The sequence below is a fragment of the Anser cygnoides genome, chromosome 9, assembly GCF_040182565.1.
Source record: "Anser cygnoides isolate HZ-2024a breed goose chromosome 9, Taihu_goose_T2T_genome, whole genome shotgun sequence".
NCBI lineage: Eukaryota > Metazoa > Chordata > Aves > Anseriformes > Anatidae > Anser > Anser cygnoides.
Genome location: NC_089881.1, coordinates 9,275,480 through 9,300,147, shown reverse-complemented (window position 1 = coordinate 9,300,147; position 24,668 = coordinate 9,275,480). Strand labels below are relative to the sequence as shown.

The window sequence follows — 24,668 nt, the reverse complement described above, 5'->3', positions numbered from 1 at the left end:
CAGAACCACATCATTCTTCACATTGATGTCTAAAACTCTGCAATAAACTTGTTTGTCTGTTACCTTTTAAAGATGCACTCCTTTCCCTTCAGCTTGCTGAGAAGGAACTTCTGGAGTATCTTAAAATTATGCCAATATCTCTAGGTAACCTCTTTCCAGGACAGGTCAGGCAGTTCTATTTTTCATAGACGGTACTCCTTAGACCATCCACTCTGATATTGTAAGCTTCAGGTGGACAGGTGTCATACTTGTAACCCATTTCTTCAGGAGACCTACAGAACAAATGGATAGAATAAGCAGGAATGATCAACATTGTAGAAAACAAAGGAAGTGTGAAAGAAGGGGAATTTCTCAATTTAGTTGAGGAAAAGTGTTGAAATCCAAGTATGTGATTGTGCCCTGCAGCTGTCTTTAAGGTAGATGCATAAGGGGTCAGTCTCTCTTCAGTGTCTGTTCTCTGTGAGAGGTGATAGTCTGAAATTATGGCAAGGGAAGTTAACCATTTCTAGTGAAAAACTGAAATAACCTGTCAGTTGTATTTCTTGGAATCTCTGAATGTATTGAAGAACAAATAACGATGAAATGTCCACTGCCTCTAAATATTTGTTTTTAAATTCTTATATTTATTTTCTATTTCTCTAAGCCTTTGCTTAGCCAGGTTAATGATGTGATATTTGTAACTGTAGAAAGACCCTTATTTTCTTTATGATCACATTGTGTATGAATATGCTAGGGAATAAAGCTTAATGACATGGAGGTGTTTTTTTCTAATTAATACTAATCCTCTTCCTCAGTGTCTATACCGTGAAGGGCTATGAAGAGAACAGGAATGTCTTTTGTATTTTTTATTCTTTTTATTTTTTTAACACAGACTGGTTCATATGTGCAATTGCGTGCCTGTGGGGTCAAAGTAAAAAACTGAATGGGACATTGAGATGTTGCTACAAATGTTTTGTTTATTTTTGGTGTAATAATCTACATCAAATTCTCAGATCTGGAACCTGAAAATGCAACAAGAAATGCATGCAGTACTGGAATTTTACATTGTATTTTTTTAGGTTTTGTAGAAGAGAAATCTTGTAATATATAACCTATGTTACTATTCCCTGCTGTAGCTGAAATACCAGTCTGTATAGCTTCACAATAGATAAAAATTGTATTTTTAGAGGCAAACATTTTGCAGACTGCTGTGTAATTGCCAACTAGTGTTTAGAAATTGGCTCATTCCTTCACGAAAGCAGACTTTTGCAGAAACAACTTTACCATTGTGCTGTTCCTACCAAGACACTCTGAAGACTTCTTGTCATCTAAAAAATTAAGCTGGACCTTTTAATAATTATCTTTCTCTTTGAAAAAAGTAAGGATTTTGAATGGAACTTCTGAGTTTTGTGGTGTTACCCACACCCATACATGCTTACTTCTCTGGGTTTTAAGGCCTTATCGTTATATTAATCAGCTAGCTTACAAATAACTATTTCCAGATATAAAACAGTGGGTCAAAATACATGACTTACAAACCTGTTTTTCTGCATTTGTGTTTTCTGGAAATTGGCAGATACTCTTTTCCCTTTACAGGGTTACTTCCAGTTAAAAGCCAATCCTGGTGCATGGACTCTAAGACTGAGAAAGGGCAGATCTGAGGATATCTACAGAATCTACAGGTAGGACAGCACAAGAGATACTTTGATATTTTCCTTGTGAAACTTTTGAATTAGATATATGCATGCTAATACCTGAATCTAACAGTTCATTTGCCAAAGTGTAATTGAACTGTACAGCAAATTGCATTTTTTTACTGAACGTAAATTGAGATGAAATAAATGAATTCCTTTACAAAACTCAGTCTGTGTTCAAATATATGTATTTGTAACTTTATCTTGTTGCATGTCTCAAACCTGTCTTACAATGCTAAGCTTTAATAGTATGTAGAAAAACATGTAGAAGAAATAAAGGACATATTTCTACTTTTTAGTAAAGGCAGTGTTTTCAAAAAAAAAAAAACTAAATAAGTGGTTTTGCTGTATTTTCAGCCATGATGGCACAGACTCTCCACCTGAAGCTAATGAAGTTATTGTTGTTCTCAACAACTTCAAGAGCAAAATTATTAAAGTGAAAGTGAGTATAAAAACTGGAGTTGCTCTTAAAAAAGATTGTTTGACCAGTAGTGGGGGAAGAACTGTTGAGGGCCTGATAATCCCTTCCTACAAGCTTACATTAGAAGCAGTTTGCAAAATGTTCACATCACAGCATTTATGATAGAGGGAATTGTCTGTAGACTTGGTTTTGTTTCTTTTGACGCAGAAGAGAATGACATGTAATTGCTGTTCCTTTTGGATGCATGTGAGATACAATTATGCTTAAATTTTACTGACTCAGTTATGCTTATTACTTAAGAAAAAAAGTCAGTTTTGTTTTTATATATAAAGTGGAGTTATAAATGTTCCACGTATCTGCTGAGCCAGTATTTTTTGTTACAGATAAAATTTACTCATCTGGTAATACATTATCTATCAATCTGATAGAATAGGTGAGGATACCTTTTTTTTTTAAAAAAAAGACAATTTATTAATCTACTGTCTTTTTAGGGTTGCTTATTATATAACAATATAGCTGAAAAGCTTAATGAGGATGACTGGTAAATGATGGTTGTGACACATCTGGCTCATGTTTCCTCACAGGATTTACTTGTGTTGGAGTAATTCTGGGATGTTCTCTTGCCTTTCTTTTTTTCCCTTTTTTGCCTTTCCTTTTTTCTGCCTCATCTACTTAACTGCTTGGGAGTTTCAATGGCCAATAACACTTTTTAGAAACAGAAAGTGATGTTGAGGTGTTGTGTTGTTTTTGGGGCAGGTTGCTGGTTTGTATGAATTTTTTTCTCTGCTAATTTCCACCAACAAAGATAGTCACTAAATACCTCTTATCAAAGCATTTTTAACCATCTAGACTAACATGCCCTTGGTTATCTGAGAACAGCTTTGGAATCTATTTTCAAAATGTCAGTTCACTACTGAGCTGTTTCTCCAGACAGCTTAGGTTACACATCAGCTAACTGGACGTAACTGAAATGGGTACTAACAGGGACAGTGTCAAAACAACGCTCCATAGCTGTTTGCCAAATATCTAGTTCCACTCACTAAAGCAGTGATATGTTTCACAGGTTCAGAAAAAACTAGACATGATGAATGAAGATCTACTAAGTGATGGTACCAGTGAGAATGAATCTGGATTTTGGGAATCTCTCAAATGGTAAAGCTGATTCAATAATAACCTGCAAGCCTCTTGAAACTGGAAAAGTGTTTGCTTTTCTGATGACACAGCTAGTTCCGTGATATTTCATAGCCATTTGGTAAGACAGCTTGAGTTTAGGGCTTGACTCATCAAAACGGTGCATCACAAACTCCCTGTCTTTCATAGGTCCCCTCTGTTTCTAGAGAACTGAGGTTACTGCTTTGCCCTGCTTAGGTTCCCTTACCACCTGTGCTACAGGGAAGTCTGAAAACACTGTTTCCAAGAGTTGTATCTCAGCCAGGAATCTTTCAATTGAATAGGCGGTCCCATATAAGCTACCAGGTCATCCATGCTGGTGTCCGCAGTGCTCTGCCTTGTGGACTGTGATGCCCAGACTGGGGAGGAGGACACCAAACCGTGCAGTTGTACTATATTAAACAAACATATTCATCCTTCCAGGGGATTCACAGGAGGACAAAAGAATGAAGATGTGAAACAGGATAAAGATGATGTATTAAACATATTCTCTGTGGCTTCAGGACACCTTTATGAGCGATTCCTACGGTTAGTTCAGAATTTATATTCTGGGGGTCTCAAATGGTAAATGTGCACTGCTGTTCACAAGTAAAAAGGTTAGAATTTGAAAGAATATTTAAAAAAAAAAAAGCTCAGAAGTCCTCTTTTTTGCCTCTGCTGTATTACAGTAACTTTTGTCTGCATGCTATGCAGACGTTCAAAATAGACTTAATTTAATAGATAGCATGTTGCTGTCCTAGAAATTTCTCCCTAGAAAATAATTAAATACAAATATTTTGTTAAGAAATTACAAGTCATAGTTGCCTTGGAAAAGAATCTGAACTTCTGTTCTCAACAGACTGTGAAAACCAACAGATTTTATATTTTAGATAAAATTAAGCAATATCTAATAGGGTGAAGCTACCCACTTTTTCTTCATGCACAAAGATCAGTAATCTCACATACTATAGTTAGTCTAGTTTAAAATAACAATTTGTACTCTGTTAAGCAGCTGATCTCTAGCAGGCGGTAGCTATTCCTGTAAATGTTTTATTTTTTCTTTTGATAGCATAATGATGTTGTCTGTGCTGAAACATACCAAGACTCCTTTAAAGTTTTGGTTTCTGAAGAACTACTTATCGCCTACATTCAAGGTTTGTTATTAATTAGAAATTTATTCTGTTGCAGAAAAAGTAAATAAGAAAAATGTTTTGACTTGTGCATTATACTGTTACGTAAACATATGTACGCTTTCCTGTCCTGTATACCTTCTATTTTGACAAAGCATCAAACTAGCTTTTGGAAATAGTGGGCTCCTGCTGAAGGTAAATATTTAAGAGAAAAGCACTTACTAGTAAAATGATACTTGAAAGAGTTTGAACCTTTTTTTTAACTCGCATGGTAATGGCGTAGATTTTGAGATGAAATTCAGGGCTATAAACTTTCATCTAATACATAATGGTTGAAAAGAGCATAGGAAAAAAAACTACCAGAGAAGCAAGGGCTTACCAACTAGGTATGGTGAGAGCTTCATAAGGTAGTTATTAAAACCATCTTTCCAGACTGACTGGAGTACATGAGTGGTGCATGCTAGAGTGCTACGGGCTCTAGAGGAATGTACCTGGAAATACTTAACATCTGTGATACCTCATGAATCAAATAGCAGAATTCAAAACATAACCCGGAAGTAAATGAATGTCAAAACTGTGTATTTCAGGAACTTAGAAGTTCTAACGTGTAATATTAGGAAGCAGCCTTTCTTAGAGAATCTTACCAGTTTATGAGCTCAAGGGGAAATAATTAGCAGTGTCCCTGTTGCTACAAAAATGGTCTGTGCTGTGACTGCTCTTGGGGTGATGCAGCAACATGGTACCCCCTTCCCTTGCTAATGGTCATGTTCTACCAGTATCTCTTGGCTAAATGTGTGCTTTCCCACTGTCAGAGGAGGCCTCACAGACGTGAATGTCAACTGATCGGATCGAACAGTGGGACAAGTTGTTCCAGTAAAGGATTTCTCCCGATTCTTTTCTAGTTTTATTATTTCCATGTACTGATTTGTACAGTTCTAAATAATATCTCTACTGTATTTGAATTCTACAAATTGAGTAATGCATTCTTTTAAACTGATCTATATGGATCACTATAAAATGGCTTATAAGGAATTCTGCGGTGAAAGGATGCCAAAATAGTTGTCTCATGATAGTTGGCTTTACAATCTATATTGATTGTACAGTTTGGGTTTATGTCATTATCTGTCTGAAGTAACCATGAAACTGTAGTTATTCTTTGTGCTGTTTAATTTCTTCATTCTAATGTTCTGTGACTTACTGTGGGACTGAAGTCTATTTCTTGTAATGCACTTTTATTTTTCCTGCAGTGTAACAAAGAACTGAGATAATCTACTTTTTTCCCCATCCCTCTGCAGGAGTTCATCCCATACATGGCAAAGAAGTATAATTTCCAGTATGAGCTTGTCCAGTATAAATGGCCACGTTGGCTTCATCAGCAAACAGAGAAACAGCGTATCATCTGGGGTTACAAGATCCTCTTTCTAGACGTGCTCTTCCCATTAGCTGTTGATAAAATCTTATTTGTGGATGCTGATCAGGTAACACAGAGGGTGGAATTGCCTGATCTTTTTCCTTTTTTCCTCTCTAATAGTAGTATATTCTTGAATACAATTTCTGTGTTATTACAAAGGTTGCAAGTTTGGGCATTTCACAGGCGTGACTGAAGGTTGATTCTGTAACTATAGCATGCTTCAGTATGTGTTTTTTTCCTGCCTGTTTCCAGAAAATTTGTTCTTGTTGGCCTGTTTCTTACTTTTTCTCTGGTTCCTCACTCACTTGCTGTTGTGATTCCAGCTAGTTTGCCAAACAGATTCTGATTTTGCCCTGCCTCTTCTCCAGTTCCAGTTCTCTGTTCTCCCAGGCTGCAGATCACTTACCACACACAGTGTTTTCCTAAGTCACCAAACACCCTCCTCCTCCCACTCCCCTGCTTTTGACTTGGCCAGATCTGAATGGCTTGCAGAGGAGCGAGAAAGTAATTCCCTGGGGCATGAAGCCATGCCCTGCTGCAAAGCAAACAATATCTATAAGGCTTTGTCTGCACTTACTGCCTGAATGGTTTGAAAGTACACGGTGCATGTGCAGTGAGAACTGCCAACAAAAATTCCTTCCAAAACTTATATGAAATTGAGAAGTACGGATTATCAACATGTAAATATAAAATACCTTCGGCATTTTGGCATATGTACATCATGATCCCATGTCAGTTAAAACCATTACAACTTATGCTTAAGTATCACCTAGGTTAAATTCCAAGCTATGCTGTTCTCAATTTATCCAGTTTTTGCTCTGTTTTTAAAAGATATATTAATGCAGATTGTTTCCACTAGAGTGGTGTTTTTAGAGTAGTATTACTGCCACAGTGCCTGTGTCAGAAAGACATTAAAAAGCCTTCATCTCTGAAGGGTTTGCAAACTTTCAAGAAGAAAGGAAACCAAAGGGATCATAGCAGAGTTCATTTATAGTGAGAACTTCTGCTGCTTGCTAAGCAACAATTTGGCACTTCAGCTGTCAAGCAAACCCCTATCAGATTACTTTAAGGTCCAGTTTAATTGACCCAGCTCCAATGAGACAGGACTTGGTGCCCTGTTTTTGTACTACATATGCATAATGCAGAAGATGGTAGAGAAGAGTAACAGATGATTTTTCTTTTCACTGTTTGCTCCGTTTGAATTAAATCCTAACCAGCATTTCAAAATAACCCTTGGCAGGCTTCTACAAATAAAAATAAACCGTCCTTTCCCTTCAGATTGTGCGCACAGATCTCAAGGAATTAAGAGATTTCAATCTAGATGGTGCTCCTTATGGATATACTCCGTTCTGTGACAGTCGAAGAGAAATGGATGGCTACAGGTTCTGGAAATCAGGATACTGGGCAAGTCATTTAGCTGGAAGAAAATACCATATCAGGTACTGAAAAGTTCCACCCCCCCAAAATGCAAGTAGAAAGCTTTTGCTACGAATTAGAATTAGCAGAAAACTAGCTGAGGTCCACAGCACTGCAGTGAACCACTTTTTGCTTACTGTTGCTTCTTTAAGGTTCCATTGCCTCTGGTCCATTGGAAGCACTAGGGACACTGAAGTTATTAAGTATGATACAGCTTTTACAGATGAAGAACTGAAGTGTTAACTAAACAGGCATCTTCATTTGTTAATAACAAATGTTGGAAGAAGGGACTGCATGACAACAAAGCTAAGATAGATTTGTTGAGTATTTTTTTACGTATGTGCCATGACCTTAGTTAGAACTGCTTTCCTTCCTTATATTAGATAATCTCTTGGTGGCAGTATATCAAATTGTTTTTAACATATTAAATCTCAGGGTCTACTGGCGCTGCAGTAGTTTCCCGTCAGTCAAATGTCACTGCTAACTATGTCATCTCCATGTAGTGCCCTGTATGTTGTGGATCTGAAGAAGTTCAGAAAGATAGCAGCTGGAGATCGACTCAGAGGACAATATCAGGGTCTTAGTCAGGACCCTAACAGTCTGTCTAACCTCGATCAGGTGTGTATTTATTTTATTGTATGTATGCATGCATGTACTGTGGTATGATGGCAAATTAGGACCTCTCCTGTATTGGCCAAACTTCTACCAAAGCCAAATGCCAGTGGCAGTCCCATTACTCCCTGCCATCAAATGAGGCACATATGCATAGAACCAAATGTAGATGGTAGGTGGAAACAACAGTTTCCTCTTACATGTCTTCAGACTGTCAGTTTTTCCGGTATACTCTAAGGTAAATATGTAACACAGCTGAATGTTAAGAAGAATGTATCTGAATGTTTCTTGAGCTGTCTGGCTCCAAGTGGTTTACTGTGTACTGACTTGATAACGTGGAAATAAGGCTTGTACTGTCAAGCATAGAAAAGTAACACGGCACTTTTATTTACTTAACAATGGTCTTCAAACTGGTCCAGTACAGGTTTGACACAGGTTTGTTACTACTACTTTAATCATGTTTGCTCTTAGACTTAAGTTCCAACAAAGTAAGATTAACAGTTGTATTATTCAGTTTCGTTTTTTTTTCCGAAGGACTTTGGTTGGAATGAAAGGTTGATGCATCATTTTTCATTTGTCCTGGGGAACAAACCTCTCTACTTACAGAAATCACAAAACTTCTCAATGCTGTCTGGTGGGACAGTTATTCCCCCCTGGCACTGCACCCTGTGGAAACTGCTACTAAATCTTATTCTTCACAACAGGATTTGCCTAACAACATGATCCACCAGGTGCCAATTAAATCACTGCCACAGGAGTGGCTTTGGTGTGAAACATGGTGTGATGATTCCTCAAAGAAGAGAGCAAAAACCATTGATCTAGTAAGTACAGTATGGCTCCCTCATTCTTATGTCACAATGAAATAGTGATAAATTTTAGGGCATTTCCTAATCTCAGATCTAGGTGCCTCATCCTATATATTTTTACTTCAGTGTTTTCAGTACTTCATTTTTTCCCCCTTGATATTCTGTATTTTTCTTAGAGGAGTGGCATCATGAATTTGTGAGGAGTCTTTACACTGCACTCTAGCTAAAATACTGGCATGTACTAAGTGTTCACTAACAACAGATTAATTCCACCAGGGGGAGGCATTCCTCTGTTCAGTAAATAGAGCTTATTTATGCATTAAGTGTCTGAACAGTTGGTGCGTTTTGTTTGCAGTGTAATAACCCAATGACCAAAGAGCCCAAGTTGCAAGCAGCAATGCGTATAGTTCCAGAATGGCAGGACTATGATCAAGAAATCAAACAGCTCCAGAGTCTTTTCCAGAAAGAAAAAGAAACAGGAACACCAGCTAAGATGTCAGGACAACACACACAAGGTAATCTTTCTGACTGTGTTCCTTCTTCTGCAATCTCCTTCTTACCTGTTTGGACTGGGGTAAAGCCTCGTGCTCATTCACTGTAAGCTTGCACCATGTAAAGGCTTGCATGGAGGATGCGTTAAATAATTGCGTATTTTAATGGCACAGAAGCACTTTGCCAAGTCAGGCACGTGTAACTTAAATTCGTGCTGAAACCTAGAGAACAGAGATCTATTTCTCACTCTTCTCAGTTCCATTAAAGATCCTCCCTGTTCCTGCAATTTTATGAACCTGGCCTTATCTTAACCCTTAATTACAGTGCCATTATAGATATGGGGGAATTAATTGTTCTTCAGTCCCAGGTAACTTTGCAAAGAACAAGTGTCTGGGGTTTGAATACTAAGTTTCAAACCAATTTGTGAATTAAGGAAGCTGGAAATGGAGTATTTATTCTTCTCTCCTCTTCTACAGATCAAGCAGCTCATGTGGAATTATGATCCATGGAGAAAAATTCAAGTTAGACTGTTTCATAGACAATTTTTATATTGAAAGCTAGTTTTTTCCGGTATGTCTGCAAAACTGCTGAATAATTGAATGGGATGATGTATGCATTTTTATTACTTGCCTATGGGTTAATTTCTGCATATGAAATAAGATCTGGATTGCTGGAATTAGCATTACTGGTTTTTGCACCTGTGGTGGCAATGAAAGAGCCCATGATGGAGTTTAGCATTTCAGAATCACAACTTCAGAATCCACTGGAAAAGCCACAGCCTGTTCCTTCAGCTGTTGCTACCTCCACAACTGATGAAGATCCTGTTAGCCTCAGATCTAACTTGAGAGCCTGGAAAATGCAGACACAGCAATCTGAACTAGACTAGAACAATCTGAACTGGCTAGAACATAAGTCCTAACCTCAACTGATGGAGTTAATTTTTCCAGGTGACTTTAAAAGGCTCAGAATCATCAGGCCTTGAATTGGGATACTGTTTCATCTGCAAGTTTTCAAACAGTCAAAAATGCTTTCTCAGATTTCTTCAGTATGCCTTTCATTTTTTATCAAATTCAGCATTACCTAGTCACCATTTCCTGTCATCTTCTATTGCCCAACTTTTGAAGGTTGGGCTTAATGTAAAGCTACTGCAATCTGTGTAAATGCCCATCCCAGATACAAATGTCTAAGCTTACAATGTGAGCAGAACATTGAATCTGACAGTTCAATTCATCCTAGCCCATCTGACTGGAAATAAAAGTGCCCTCCTTCCTTCTTGCTCAAAATTTAAACCAATCTGCAAAACTGGTAGGGTTTTACCATTTCTGTGGTTCACTGATTCATGAATGTTTTTGTTTGTTTATGAAAAAATCTGTGGAAGCATGGAAGCTTTTCATCATGTAAATTTCTTTATTTTTCTTTAAACAGAGATGTTGTCACATGAATAAAAACTTCGGAGTTCTTAGGTCTTAAACTTTAGTTTACATTCAGTCCTTTCATCATTCTTTTTTTTGCTTGCACACATTATTCTCCTTATTTGATTTTTGGGTTTTTGAATATTTTACTTGCATTTGTTTTAATTTACTCTACAGACAAGGAAACATCTTGCTCTGAGGATAAGTTATCCTGGGCTAGTTTTGTAATTCATATTCATGGTTTAATTTTTAAAGATAACTGCAATAGTTACTGTCGTACAAACATACCCCTTAAAAAAATCCTTAAACCCTGCTTCTCTCATTCAGTAAGGTTATTGTCTACTCCCTAGAGCACTGAGACATTGAATAGTTGAAATACAAGAATTAAACTAGCATTTCTATTCTGAAGTAAAATGTAGCTCCTTATACGCTGCTTCTTTAGAAATCCAGACTGGGATCATTTCCATCTCCTGTTTTTATACAGGTAAATGTTCTGTAAGAGCTTCACACTAAAGATAAGCCTGACTTAAGATATTTGCCTGGAAATACTGTATGTGATATGTCTTGGAGAAATCTGAAAGACAGCAGTTGTAGAGTTCAAACTGTTCAAAAGGGCAATGCCACGGATAGGCAGCTTAAGAAAATGCCCAGATCACTAACCACACTCTTAAAGAAGATGGTGAAAAGAAAGAGGGTCCCTTAAATGCATAGCACTGTCATTGTTGAACAGGTCAGTAAACTGACCAGTCATGCTGCATGCATACTTCTAGTAAGTAGGTAGATATCGACCCATGAACTGAGTATGAGTTTTCAGCTTAGGTATCTTCCCCTTTGTGGGGTTTTCAATTCAAGTGGTCTGCCTGATGCTTTGTAAGTTACACATGGCTCATGCTCGCTGTCAAACTGTTCTGGTTAAGGCTAAGCGGACTTATATTAGAAGGATTCTTTCTAGTGTAAAAAGCAGTAACATGTCTGCCAACAAATTAAAATCACTCAATATTATGTTAATTAGCCTGTTTTAAAGAGATAATATACCACCTGTAATGCTCTCCTTTCTGTGCTCAGCTATACCCCACTTACACCTCTCTGGAGCACATGGAATGGCACATAAGCAGGGGACAGCAGGGGAGGCTTATATAGGATGGATGGTATGTGGGTGGGGGGGAAAAGTCTGTCCCAGCAATCAAAACAAGGAAATTGCAAGTTTTCCGCAAAACAAGACCACTGCTATCAAAAAACATCTTTGGCTTCACTTTTTTCAAATATTATTTGAAGCTAGAGAATAGAGTAACCTCTGAAATCTAGCACAGTATTTCCAAGGCCTTGTTTGGAGTTGGATAGGAAGAAAATATTTTTTTTAATTAAGTGTCAGTTACGAATTATTTTAAGTATGCGCCCCTCCATTTTAATAGTTAATGTATGCACTTAAACATCCATGTCACTATTTGTTTTTTTTCTTTTTAGCAGGCTACAGAGAATTTTTCCCCCTCTCTAACAGAGACCATGCTCTCCTGTTCAGATTTTATTAAAAAAAAAATCTGAATGAATTGGAATAGAAAGAAACCAGAAACACATGTATTGTGAAATTTTGTACATTTTGCCATACTCCTAAGAGTCCTGTACCTATTCTCAAGTACATTATAAAATCCACATGGTACTAGTCATTCCAAATGTGAACTACTACAGTTTTTCCTGGGAAGCTACTATTTATTAGCACACAAGAATAACAATGAAAGGAGAATATTCACTTGTTTTGGATCTGTGCGTATGCTTGCTGGTGGTGTTGGGCCTTAAAAGAAAATCTTCAGCCAGATAAATCAAAAAAGCATCTTATTCCAAGATGATTACTGAAACAGAGCTGTTTCTGATCATGCCACTGAGGGCCTGTTCCTGTAAACTTGTAAAACTTATAAGAAATAGAAAATTGAGGTTAAAGAGGTTGCAGCATAATTTTGGATCGTCAGTCTAGAAAGCTACTTCTGTGGTAAAGTGATGATGCTGTTTCTGATCTCTGGCTCTAACAAGTTCGTCCTGTTGGTGAGATGTTCACGCTAAAAAAAAACATTATTTTAAAAGGAAGATTTCACTGCCTTACTGGAAAACAAGTAGAGAAATACTAAAGTCTGTTGTTAAGATATCTCTTCGTTGAGTTACTGGTGGATTTCTTGTAAAAGAAGGAAATTAAAGGGGTGGGATTTAAAAAAAAAAAAGTAACAATCCAGTCATTTTTTTAGGAACCAAACCCTTCATAAACCATCTGGCCTTTCTGCTTCTGTAATCTGTTAAAGAATATGCCATACCTCTGTGGCACTGCTACCTGGTGAACCAATACACCGGGAGCTACTCTCTGATGAATATTACCTGAACTGAGATTACAGGGAGTTTCCCAGTTCAGGGACAACAATAAGTGACTAACAGAATAAATTTTCTGTTCTTTACCTATGTTTCTCCTGTCAGTTATTTTGGTTCTGATAACTGATGTTTTAATGGAGTTACTCGCAGTATGTTTTGTTCACTTACTCTTGTATTCAGTTGTGATACTTTCTGAAAAGATTCTACAGGGGAAGAGTTTTAGAGTTCCTCTTCCATGCTGGTCTTGCTGAGAATGGTGTTGAAGTAACCCCTAAACTGAGATATTTCTTTTAAAGAGATTATTGAAAAAATCTTACATTTAAGGTAGAGGGGTTTTTTTCAGCTCTACCTACTAATAAAAAATAGTGCTTCCAGGTTAGTTTTCTTCTTTTGATTAAGTATTACGCTATTAAATTCAGAGTAAACAGTCAGAAAAGTTACTGTTCTCAAATCGTAATTCTTAAAACTACAAAGCTGGGTCTGGGTCTCTGGAATTCATTGTCAGTTCTGGGAATCTCATATGGGAAGCTGACAAAAGGCTCCAAAACAGAGTCTTTTATTTTTCAAAAAACTGAAACGTAGACAGTCTTACACAGAAGATGCAGTTGAATGTCATAGAAATATGTATTTGGTCTCCTACAGTAGGTTGTCTGAACTTGCACAGGTTTGGAAAATGAGAACAAATCCTAGGAGACAAAGCAGAAAAGGAAGCAGCAAGAAAAAAATAAATGCATGCCATATGCCTCCCCAAGCAGTAAGACCCTCCCTTTTAATTTTGAAAGTATATATTTATGGCTGTGACTGTACAGGCATGGTTTTACATCTGAGATGGATTTCCCTTCACACCAAAGAGCTAGCTAAAGGGGGAAAAGTAGTAGTTTTGAATCTTTCTGTACAAATCCCAATTTTTAAAATTATATTAGCCTGCATATGATGTTGCTGACCCAGGATCTTTCCTCTTCCTTCCCCCTAGACCTTACCAATACATTCTGGTAGGTTCAGCCCCACACCACATGCAGCTCGACGCAGATGTGTCAGGAAGTGCATTCCTCCAGCTGGGGCTGTCACGCCACGTGGCGTGTGATGTCTCCTGCAGTGCTGCAGCAGCGAGTTGCTGTAGCAGCCCACCATGTTCTGCCTGCCTCCGGACCTCTTGCCACATGTGCAAGGCATTACTTGAGTGTCCAGCCTGCCAGTTCACTTTCTCAACAGTGATCTTAAAAGTAATTTCCAGCAACTACGGCTCACTCTCATCCATAAGCAGAGCAAGCTTTTCCACTGAAAGACTTACCGACCTGCTCGGAATTAATAGCCTGGGGAGACTCAGTCATCCAGTGCGCTTTGTCACAGGACTTCGTGGGGATCCAGCCCACCCCGTGCTGAGGCCACAGTGCTCATCTATGGTACAGGTAGGCACCAGCGTGTCCGTGGTGCAGCCTGACACCAATGGCTGTCACCATCTGCTGCGTTTCACCTCTGAATTTGCTTTTACAGTATCAGAACAAATTTCTGCCACTCAGCCTAAGACGTCTTTCACTGCAAACAATTTGCAAAATTTTAGAAACCCAAATTTTGACTCAGTCATTCTATAATTCTAATAAATAGAAGTTAGAAGATCTTAGGGGAGGCAGATGCAGGGAAGTTGTAACAAGGTAACTTGCACTGCAGTTGAGGAAAACATGGTTTGTTTCTCGCTTGTTTCAGTTCAGAAGAGGTAAGGCCTGCAGGATGCTTGTTTTCTCTCATGGTTGTGTTTAAGGGAAAACAGTTGAAAAACAGAGGCCCAAAGCTACCTGTGACTGCTATGAGATACAAGTTACAGTAGTTAGGATGCCCTTATCATCAGGACTTAAAAGCAGCAGCAGGGATACTCGGTGCAAGTCTCCCCCCACCTCCCCAAGCCTGAAGAATCCTCGCTCACTGGTTCGGCCTGGCCACAGGCAGCAGTGCCAGTGCACAGACAGACATCCCTGTCCATGCTGTGCGCACACAGGCTTGCTCAGCTGGGCTCTGGGTGCCACGAGCCTCCCTGTCCCATCACCAAAACTCGCCTGTACTTGGCTTGATGTCCTAATACCCAGCTAGATAAGTGGCTCACAATGAGCCCTGTAGGAAGGGCTGTTGGCTTTAACCCTGTTGTAGCAGACACCTGCCATCTGCATCACACCAGGAAACCCCATGAATCAGTAAGAGTAGTTACAGGAACACCTGTCTGGAAGTTCCTGCTGGACGTTGACGAGGTTGTCTAGTCACTCCCAGTACCACGTGGAGGTGAGTGGAGGTGCTCGGAGCGTAGGTGCAAACCTCACAGCTGGGACTCGGAAAGAACTGAGCTCCCACCACCATTACAAATCCACCCAGCTGCTGCACGGTTCCTCAGTCACACATCTCACCAACTCATAACCATAAAATGTTTTCTCTGACAAGTCCAGCCTGACTTGCGGTCACTGCAGAAATGCCTGAAGTGCACCCCAGGAAAGGAATTAAACCTGCGCCCTCTGGAACGAAGACGCTCAGCAACATGCCACCTCTTTACCACAGCCGCTACAGGAGCAATGCAAAGCACAGGTCCCTCAAAGAGAGCCGACCTTCCCACACCCTGCAGCTTCCACAGAGCTGCCTTGAGTTACCACAGAAAGGTTCATTCTGATGCTGTATTTACACTTAACGCTTCCACCTTGGCTAGCGGTGACAGTGTGAATATACTAACATTCAAGCCAAAAGAATTCAAAGAAATTCTCTCTGCGTCTGCTTTGCCTTCCTCCTCTTAGCCATATACCTGCATTTACCCAACCACAAGCGTTGTTGGTGGATTCTACGCTCCATCTGTTTTGATTCAACATCCTGATCTTTGCTGACTTGAAGATAATTAAAAGACTTCTCCCCCCACTCTCCCTTTTCCGTCTGCAGCGTGTATGCCAGCTGCTTGTTGGAATCCAGATAATTGAAGAGCATTCCCTAATCAGGAAACTCAAGGAGAATCATTTCTGACTGCTAGGGTTTATTGCTGACTGGACTTTATTAGGCTCATTGCTAAGACATACTACCTTGTGCTTGGAATACATTGAATTTGTTCCTCGTCAGTCAACTTGGGGTTTGATGAGGAATGAAAGCAACATTTCTTCTGTGTGAAGATCTGGAATAAAGAACTCTGAAATACACTTGGTAATGGCACAGCAGGGTCCTCTTGTGTTCCTGGGCAGGTCAGGAAAGAGGCTGTGACAAGGAAGTGCTCTGCCTCTGTAACTGCTGCCGTTACTGCACCTCAGCGCAAACGTGCTGGAGGTGCAGGACCCTCCTGACCACACTGCTGAGCCTGCAAGCACGGGGGAAGCACCCTGGCACCCGCTGGCAAGCACTTAGCCCAGATCCTCACCACTGAGCTTTCCCAGCTCCCAGAGGTGGTAGGGGACTGGCTGAGACACACACCCATCTTTAGGAGCGGGCAGCCAGTTCCTTAGCTACGAGGGTGCTGAACGTCACGCACCGTGTCACCGGTTTCAGAGCTCACTGGTACCATCTCCGCTGGATGCCATTGTACTTTTCACTATCGCCCCTCTACTAAGCACAGCCACCCTTGGTACAGCACACACTCGCAGCTCCCTGCTACAAGATACCACAAAATGGAGAAACAATTGCTTTGTTTGCTTAAATCAGTTCCCAACAGTAAAACCATGCATCTTTTTTTGTCATTTTTTTTCCCCTTGCCTTTTCTGGGGAAAGTTTCTGCCATTCAAATTTGCTACGTCTCCTTTCTCAGCTGAAAAGAACATCTCTAAGATCTTATTCTGTTAGTCTCCAACATTTTCTCCACCTGTGTTACTTATTACAAAGAAAGTAAGGACTTCAGAGTTCAACATATTACCTTCATCCTTTAAACTGTTTTCCTAATATTTTCTGTTTTGCTTGGTTGGTTAGGTTTTGATTTTTGATTTCTTAAATAAAGAAAAGGAACTTCTGGCACAAAAACTGAATATATTATTCCAAGTATTCCAGGATCAATTTCATCAACACTGCACAAAGAAAAACATTAGCATGCGTGTGCATGTGTATTCACGCTCATTTGCCTTTTGTATCTTCGAGCACAACAGGCGGCTTTCTGCCTGTCCTACTGAGAATTTCTTTTGAATTGCTTGTCTGCTACAATCACTAAATCCTTTTTTTTTTTTTGACTCAGAAATGTAGTTTCCTATTTCTAGGAAGTCCTTGTGTGTCTTATTCCTAGATGTGTAATTTCCAATTTGCCTTACTGAAATGCTTTTTTTAATATATTTTTGTTCCCTTCCAGAAAGAGGCCCCAAGAAATCTGCATTGCTGTGTATGATTCACTGCCGCTAAACAGCTGTCACCACAATTACTTCCAGACCTTTATGAAAGCACTGGATAGTACTGATCACTGCAGAACCTTTACAGGAAAAAAAAAAAAAAAAAAAAGAATCTCAAACACCTACCTGATAGGGATTCCCACTAATCATTGCTACTTTGTTAGCAGGTTCTTAAGCCTTTTAATGCATGCTTTGGAGAGCGGCTATATAGTAACATTATTTTGGAGCAACGAGTTAGGCTTTTGTGAAGGATTTATATATGCATTCAATGCTGTTATTAAGCCCAAACCTATCATTCCTCAAAGTCACACTTGTCAGATGAGAACTATGTTCTGTAAAATCCTCTCAAGAGTCATTTCTGCTCTCAAGACATCACTGATGTCCCAAGAGCTTCCCCTGTGTTGTGTCAGATGTCTGGACCAGTAACCCTTTGCTTCACCTTTTGTGGAACACCAGCCTTATCTTCCGCAGTTATCAAAAACAAGCATGACTGGGTTGGTGATTTTCCCAGTCACCTCCTCATACTCTTCTTAAATACCAGTTTCTGAGTTTTCCCTTCAGGGGAAAAAAAAAAAAAAGCTTAAAATCGTTAGCTGCTTTACATGTATTGCATCAGACTGATGAAGCTAGGAGTGCTATCAATAGAGGAACTACAGCACACCACTAGGACTCTTTCTACATAGCACACACATAGCACACACATAGGGACTATCCTGGTTTTATTTTTAAAATTGTCACCTTCACCTAGTAACAAACGTAAATGGGTTAAAAATGGGTTAAGAACTTTTTTCTCAATGTACTACTTCTTGTCCCTAAATTGAACTGTATTTATGATGCGTTCAATACTCCGTTTCTCTCCCTCGGTAAATAAGGCCTTATCAGCTGCTATACTGGCAGCCACAGAGGCCAGTTAACAGACATGCTGACCGAATTATGCTCCTACCCCAGGAATGTGTCTCTAACTGAGAATGGAGGCACGCTGGCAAGGTTATATGAGAAAACTCTTCACTGCTGTTGATCTGTCCAGATCTGTGTAAGAACACATTGTTTTGTTTTCACAGGCCATTTGACTTGGGTCTTAAGAAAAAAAAAAAGTACGAGTCCATATGTCTCTGCATTTTAATTTTGTGTCTCAGCATAGTGGACTGCTGGCCTGAAAGGTACCACCCGAGTCACCAAACCCGGTACCTGAATTCCACAACTGTTATTGCAAAATCCCCATTCCCAAATTTACCCAGATCACTTTAAATTGAGGTTTGGGTTTCTTACTCCATCCCACTACTGGGAAGCTGTTCAAACCTCCCCACACTGACAGTAATGGAAATCATCTTCCAGTTGCCAACCTAAACTCACACGTGGTAACAGCACACTCATTCTTCCCCTCACGAGAACATTTGTTGTTAACTTCTACAGCTTTTATTTTTTTAATCCCTGCAGGCACCCCGCTCCTCCTGTACATGCAGCAATTTTCCCTTTTCTCATTGAAGAAACAAGCCAAATTCTTTCTCCCAAAAAGCTACCTTTCGGTAGGTGACCCAGCTTTCAGTTGGACGCTGGTTACTCAGATCGACACCGGTGGACTCAGAGGTAGCTCTTCAGCTGCGTTGTGCTTTTATTGCTACCCTGAAGGAAAGCAATCTCAATAGGCTGAATACTGAATGACCTTATTAGCAGATTTTTTGACCTGTAGATGGAGCACTTGCACTGCTGAGAAGAACAACAACTGACCCCTTTCTAGCAATTCCCAGCAATTTTTATAAATCGGGAAATATTTGTCCCATGTGGCCTAGTGTGACATTCAGATTAAAAAAAAAATAAAAAAAATTTTTAAAAAAATACAAAGACAGAAAACTGGAGCTTGGCAAGCTCTACCCAAATCAGCCACAAATAGGAAGAACACACTGTCATGCCCTGCAGCTGCACTGGCTGTATTGCGTGCATGGTAAGACATGCAAGGAATACCATCTACGGGAAATACTGGTACATTTGCTAGACTTTCTGCCATTAAATTATAAAGGCTTTCGGTGAAGTTCAAAAACAGTTACCTTGAAAAGTCTAACTGCTTCCAGGAAGAGGAGCAGCCAATAGATCCACTTCTGGATCTGTTGTTGTTGTTTAACATAAAACAGAGTGAGACCACACACGCACACGCTATTTCACACACTATTTATTAATAACAAAATCCTGTGGAGCCACTTCCATTTCACTTACCATCCACTTTCTAGTGCAACTCAAGAGCCAATCTATTCATTCAAATGAAGGTTACCCTGCCTTTTTAGCACTACACTAGAATTAGGCCACCTCTTTTACAAAAATCCCTTGATTCTAGGAGAAATGGGCTGGAAACACAGAAATCTTTAAACTAAGGTTGAACCAGGTTTATTTGGGCCACTGTCCTGCGTCTGATTATGACTGTCACAAGCTTTTTGATAAAGTGGGCAAAAAATTATGTAGAAAGTAGTTTAGAAACCCCCAGCATACTTTTAAAACCATCTTCCTACCTCCCACTACATCAGAATGAATTTGGACGTAAAGGCAGAAGTTAGTACTTCTTACAGGAGGATCATGCTTCCAAGAGATGCTGTTTTCTCACATGCCACTTAGAGAAACACTTTTGCCTGGGTAACTCATGTGAGACTCATATAAGGCTCTATAAATCAAGCATACATTTTCAAGGCTTTTGTTCTGTCCTGTGATATATATTTGCTTTCTTTTCAAAAGGGTTTGTGAACACCAGAAATACAGTGTTAAAGCATACAAAAGCATGCAGTGACTGAGTTCTGTCACAAAAGTACATGCCATCTGAGTCGTACATGAGAGCTAAAGGTATGCTCTTTCGACGCTTTGAAGCACATTTTTGTCTGTTTTCCCAAGTACCTGGCTGTTTATTTTTCTGGACAAACCCACTGGGAAGCAAAATATGATCTTTCTCTTCCTCATCTTCGAAGTTCTTGCCTCCCCTGCTTTCCCTCTGCCAGACAGCTAGTACATGGGAAACCTGTGGCCATCTTGGATCTGTGGAGCACTGGAATTGCTCCGGATTGCTTAGCACTGCTGATCAAAGCAAGAACTGCATTCTAAAAGCAGGAGAGTGATCTGAGGACAGCTTCAGCCCCATCAAACACAAGCTGAATATTTTAACATCTGGAACTTGATTTTCAGCAGAGCCCAGATGTTTCAGGGATGAAGGTGAAAAGGAATGAAATCTTAGAAAGTTTCTGTTTGTAAGGACCTCACCTTGCAACCACCTAAAAGCTGTCCAGCTTGTTTGCTCACTCATTCACATGCTTAATGCCCATGTAGCAGAAAACAGGAGAGAAGCTGCACTTACAGGTCAGTAGCTGCCTGGCACATTAACCAAAACACTGGCCAGGGCACATGCCATGCAGAGATGCTCCCAGAAATACATCTGCTGCTAGTAAACAGCCCAGAATTTGAGAAAGTAAGCCATTGTTTTGGCTACTTCTTAGTGTCCTAAACTTTCACTAACTGGTTTTAAAGCCCTTGAATTAGGCGTATTTTTGGTTTGTTACCACTTTATGCCAAGTTATACTGGGGAATCACAGCGACAGCCTTCTCTTCTCACACCAGCCCTACCATCAGCAAGACTCATCAGCTTCTGGTATTTCAGCAGAATTGATGTGGCAAGGAAAACACCATTTCTAGACAGGGAAAAGCTTTCCAATGTCTTTAACATTGAAATATGTCCCTCAGACTGATAACTCTACCAAAACACCTCATCATATCTGTTTTGCTAAGTTTGACAGACTCTGCTGTCATGGTTTCCTGGTTTCAGCTGGGACACAGTTAGTTTTCCTCCCAGCAGCCGGTATGGTGCTTTGGTTTGGATTCAGGACGTGCTGGTAACACAGCTATGTGTCGGTTGTTGCAGAGCAGTGCTCACCTGGAGCCAACGACCCGCCAGCTCCTGGTGCTGCCCTGCCAGCGAGGTGCCTGCGGGTGCCCCGGGAGCAGGGAGAGGACACGGCCAGGACAATGGTCCTGGGCTGGCCAAAGGGCTGTCCTGTAGCACGGAACCTTGTGCTCAGCCAGAACGCTGCAGTGGAATTTTGCATCATTTGTTTTTCCACTTTTCTTTTTCCCTACCCCCCCACTACCCACCCCTTTCTTATTAACCTGCCTTTATCTCAACCCACGAGTTCGATATCCTGGCTTTTACGGAACCCCAGCACGAGCATCACGTTCAAACTCAGACCCAAACTCCCTTCTGTTCGGATCTTTAGCTTCCTGGGATTAGGGGGGTTGGGGAAGGAGGTATATGCCTGTACCACAACAGGAACCCACAATTCAAAGCATCTTTCCAAAACATCATTTGCTGAACCTGGCTAGAAGATACCCCAGCATGCCCATGGAGGAGAGGACAGAGTTTTCACAAACTAGTTTTCCCATGCTTCCTGCAGCAAGAGTTCAGAGACATAAGACTTGCTCCAAAACAAGTGCTCTGCATCGTCTCAGTCTGTATGTCACAGGAGAACAACAAGTAAATAATTAAAGTTTTACTGAAATCAGTAGCTAGGCCACTCTGATGATAGAAATACAAAGCAGAACGAGAGGGACAGGAAAGAATCAGTTCATCACCTGATTAGAAAACAATAAACAACCTTCTCTAACTAACCTAGTGGCAGGAGGCAAAGTACTAAATAGCAAAGAAATAAAAAGGATGCAAAGAAAAACACTGTGGTTTAAATGATGGACTCATGACCTGAAAGCAGATACATTATTTATTTCAATAATTTATGTCCTTTTTGATTCACTTTTGGCTCTGATTTGCTGTCACTGGTGAGTTACAAGGTTATTAATAACACATAACAATGAATAATGTATTCAGTCACACCAACTGAATTTTGTCTGTTTGTATGGCCCAGTGAGTATTTAAAAATTTATTACACTTGAGACTTTTTCTGAATGGTAGCTAAGACCTGCATACACAGACTAGTTCAAACCTATAAAACAATAAAAAAATGTTTTAAAGTAATTTCTGGAGAAAAAGCAAACACGAAAGTAGTCAATTGTAAATTTCCATTCAGCTGCTATGAGTACGGATCAAGCCACCAGAATTTTGGAGAGAGTTCCATACAGAATACCACCTCTGTCATTCAAGCAGTCTTTTGGAGCCACAGCTTGCAAAACTTTACCAACTATTTGAATTTGTTACAATAAAATTGAATGTATTACCCACACAAATTACACAATCCACTGACTTCCATTCTTTTTCTTTGCTTGAAATGGCGTTTCATGACAGTGAAAGAGCAAGTGCCATTCATTTAAAGGCTTGTCCCTCACAATACCATCCAACATCATCCAATGTGCAAAATACCATATTTGTTCATGTAAAAGCAACATCATGTAACCATACTTGGCATGTCCAGAGCCAAAAAAAAAAAAAGAAGCCAAGTACACAATAAGAACAAAAAACAGAGGCACATTCTAGCTTTAGAAGGTGAAATTTGGAATAAAAAAAACCCATCAACCTAGGACTATACCAATCTTTTTTGCTAGTACTACCAAAGTTGTAAATCAATCCCATCTGAGCATCTCATTGTGTGTAGACTGCAGGAGTGGGTAACACAGGTACAGTCTGACCTGCACCTAGTTCAAGTACGGTCCCAGAAATGGCTGGCTTCAGCCCCCTTCCTTTCAGCCACAGAATTAACTGCACACCTTGAAAGCAAAGAGATTCATCCAGTTGATCTGATGAAAATAAATGCTTTTTTGGGCAGTGGGTTTGTTTTCTGACAGGCCAACTTACCAAGCAGGCTGATTCTAAGAACACATCATCACCAAATACAACATAAACAAAAGTGGTAGAAGCAAATGAATTAAAAATATATGTATATAATGGAAGGACAGAGAGGAGGTGGTGAGCTGGGACTAAATTGTTATTTTCTTCGCCTGCTGAAAGTTAACATAAAATTATATGCAATATAGAAGCAAACATTTAAAGTAAAAATACGCATTTAAATGAAGCCAGCCTGTAGCTGTTATTGAGAATACAAATTAACTTCTTGATGCCTGAGCCAAGTTACTGCATTAACAACTGTTAATTCCATTAGATCTGTAAATAAGCAGTCTACAAAAAATTTCCTACATACTACTCTGGTGCTGTGTGACACATTCACATTACTGGTGTTTACTGAGCAATCCCCACCTATTATTTAAACGCGCTTGAATATACTACAGCAAAGTATAATCACATTCCAGAACTGCATCAAGTCCCTGCAATGAACTGCAGAGAGAAAGAATCCTAAGCTAATTGCCATTGAACTGTGAGTTAATTAATGAGAGCAGCAAATGATAAGATCAAGCAAAAGACTGCCAACAAATTTCAAACTTAACAACTACGACACAGCTGCATGAGTCTGCCGAACTATTTATTTGGACCATTAAAAGCAAAGGAAAGTAACTTAACAGAGAACCAGGGTCTTGCTGTTGATTTAAGGTCAACAGAAAGACAATTTGTGACAGAGATAAATGCCACTTACCTGCTAGGAGAGGAGTGCTGCATCAACAGGCATAAGCTTCCAGGCATTTTCTGAGACCTGCTCCAGAAGAGGTGTCCATTTTCTCTGTTATCAAAGAACCTGTAATGAAACACAGAGCTCAGTCTAATCAGTGGTTTCAAGGCAATAATTTCACACCACTCAGCTGAAGCAGAACTTCACAGCTCATCAAGTAGCAAGGGGAAAAATGATTTTTGTCCTAAATGAGTTTCTGCTCCCCCAGTGAAGATACCAGCAAAAAACATGTCATCAAGTCTTATCTGAGGCCTGGCTAGTGCAGAGGCCATGCACAGGAAAGGATTTCATCACCAAACTAAACACTCACACTGACCAGTGACTTTGAATTTTCATTTTCACTCATCAGCACTCCGTCAGATATTAAAGTATATCATTCTGTAGTAACAGTCTGTGTACGTATGCTATTAGTACAGGACATACACACGGTCTGTCTGCAACAAACGGAGCACATGCTCACCTGTAACACAGCACATAAGAACCTGAGCTACGTCTGCCGTCTGTATCTCGTGCTGCAGGCACAGGGACGCACCTTGCCAACAGCTGTGCTACCTGAAAACATCCCCAGCATGCTTATTTTTTCTGCAGTTCAAACAGCATCAAGATGCTCATGTAAAACACTTCAGGCAAAGCTTGCCTGGTTATGAGCTTTCAATCACTCTGTTAAGGCAGAGGCAGGTTAGGAAACTCCATGCAAACCACTCGAACCCGTAGGGTACTCACTCGTGCAACCACTCCCTCGGCAAACAGCACCGGGAGGTACAGCCGGGTCTGAGCGCGGTTCAGTCAGCCACGGCCTTCACTAGGATCCTTATACCCCCACAGTCCCTACAGTTCTCAGCAGACAGCTCTTTGTTGTTGTTGGTTAATCTAAACCAGTAACGTTTAAACTGACCGCGGCTGGGTCTGGCCCTCTAACGGATAATATGTTTC

General features: G+C 40.0%; 1 protein-coding gene and 1 long non-coding RNA gene across 4 annotated transcripts in view; one reads left to right on the top strand and one right to left on the bottom strand.

Moving 5' to 3' along the window:
• Positions 1 to 10,586, top strand: part of UGGT1 (UDP-glucose glycoprotein glucosyltransferase 1) — a 43,692-nt gene extending 33,106 nt beyond the window's left edge. For all 3 annotated transcript variants that reach the window (XM_048062990.2, XM_048062991.2, XM_048062989.2), the window contains 11 exons: positions 1,576 to 1,661; positions 2,031 to 2,115; positions 3,158 to 3,246; positions 3,688 to 3,792; positions 4,313 to 4,397; positions 5,669 to 5,851; positions 7,063 to 7,223; positions 7,704 to 7,818; positions 8,517 to 8,633; positions 8,974 to 9,133; positions 9,587 to 10,586. In XM_048062990.2, coding sequence (XP_047918947.2) covers positions 1,576 to 1,661; positions 2,031 to 2,115; positions 3,158 to 3,246; positions 3,688 to 3,792; positions 4,313 to 4,397; positions 5,669 to 5,851; positions 7,063 to 7,223; positions 7,704 to 7,818; positions 8,517 to 8,633; positions 8,974 to 9,133; positions 9,587 to 9,612 — 1,212 coding nt within the window. In that variant the 3' untranslated portion in view covers positions 9,613 to 10,586. The remainder of the gene's footprint in view (positions 1 to 1,575; positions 1,662 to 2,030; positions 2,116 to 3,157; positions 3,247 to 3,687; positions 3,793 to 4,312; positions 4,398 to 5,668; positions 5,852 to 7,062; positions 7,224 to 7,703; positions 7,819 to 8,516; positions 8,634 to 8,973; positions 9,134 to 9,586) is intronic.
• Positions 232 to 24,668, bottom strand: LOC125182693 (uncharacterized). The gene is made up of 3 exons (XR_007163016.2): positions 24,459 to 24,668; positions 23,703 to 23,801; positions 232 to 272 (listed from the first exon to the last, which is right to left on the bottom strand). It is a non-coding gene; the product is annotated as an uncharacterized lncRNA (long non-coding RNA).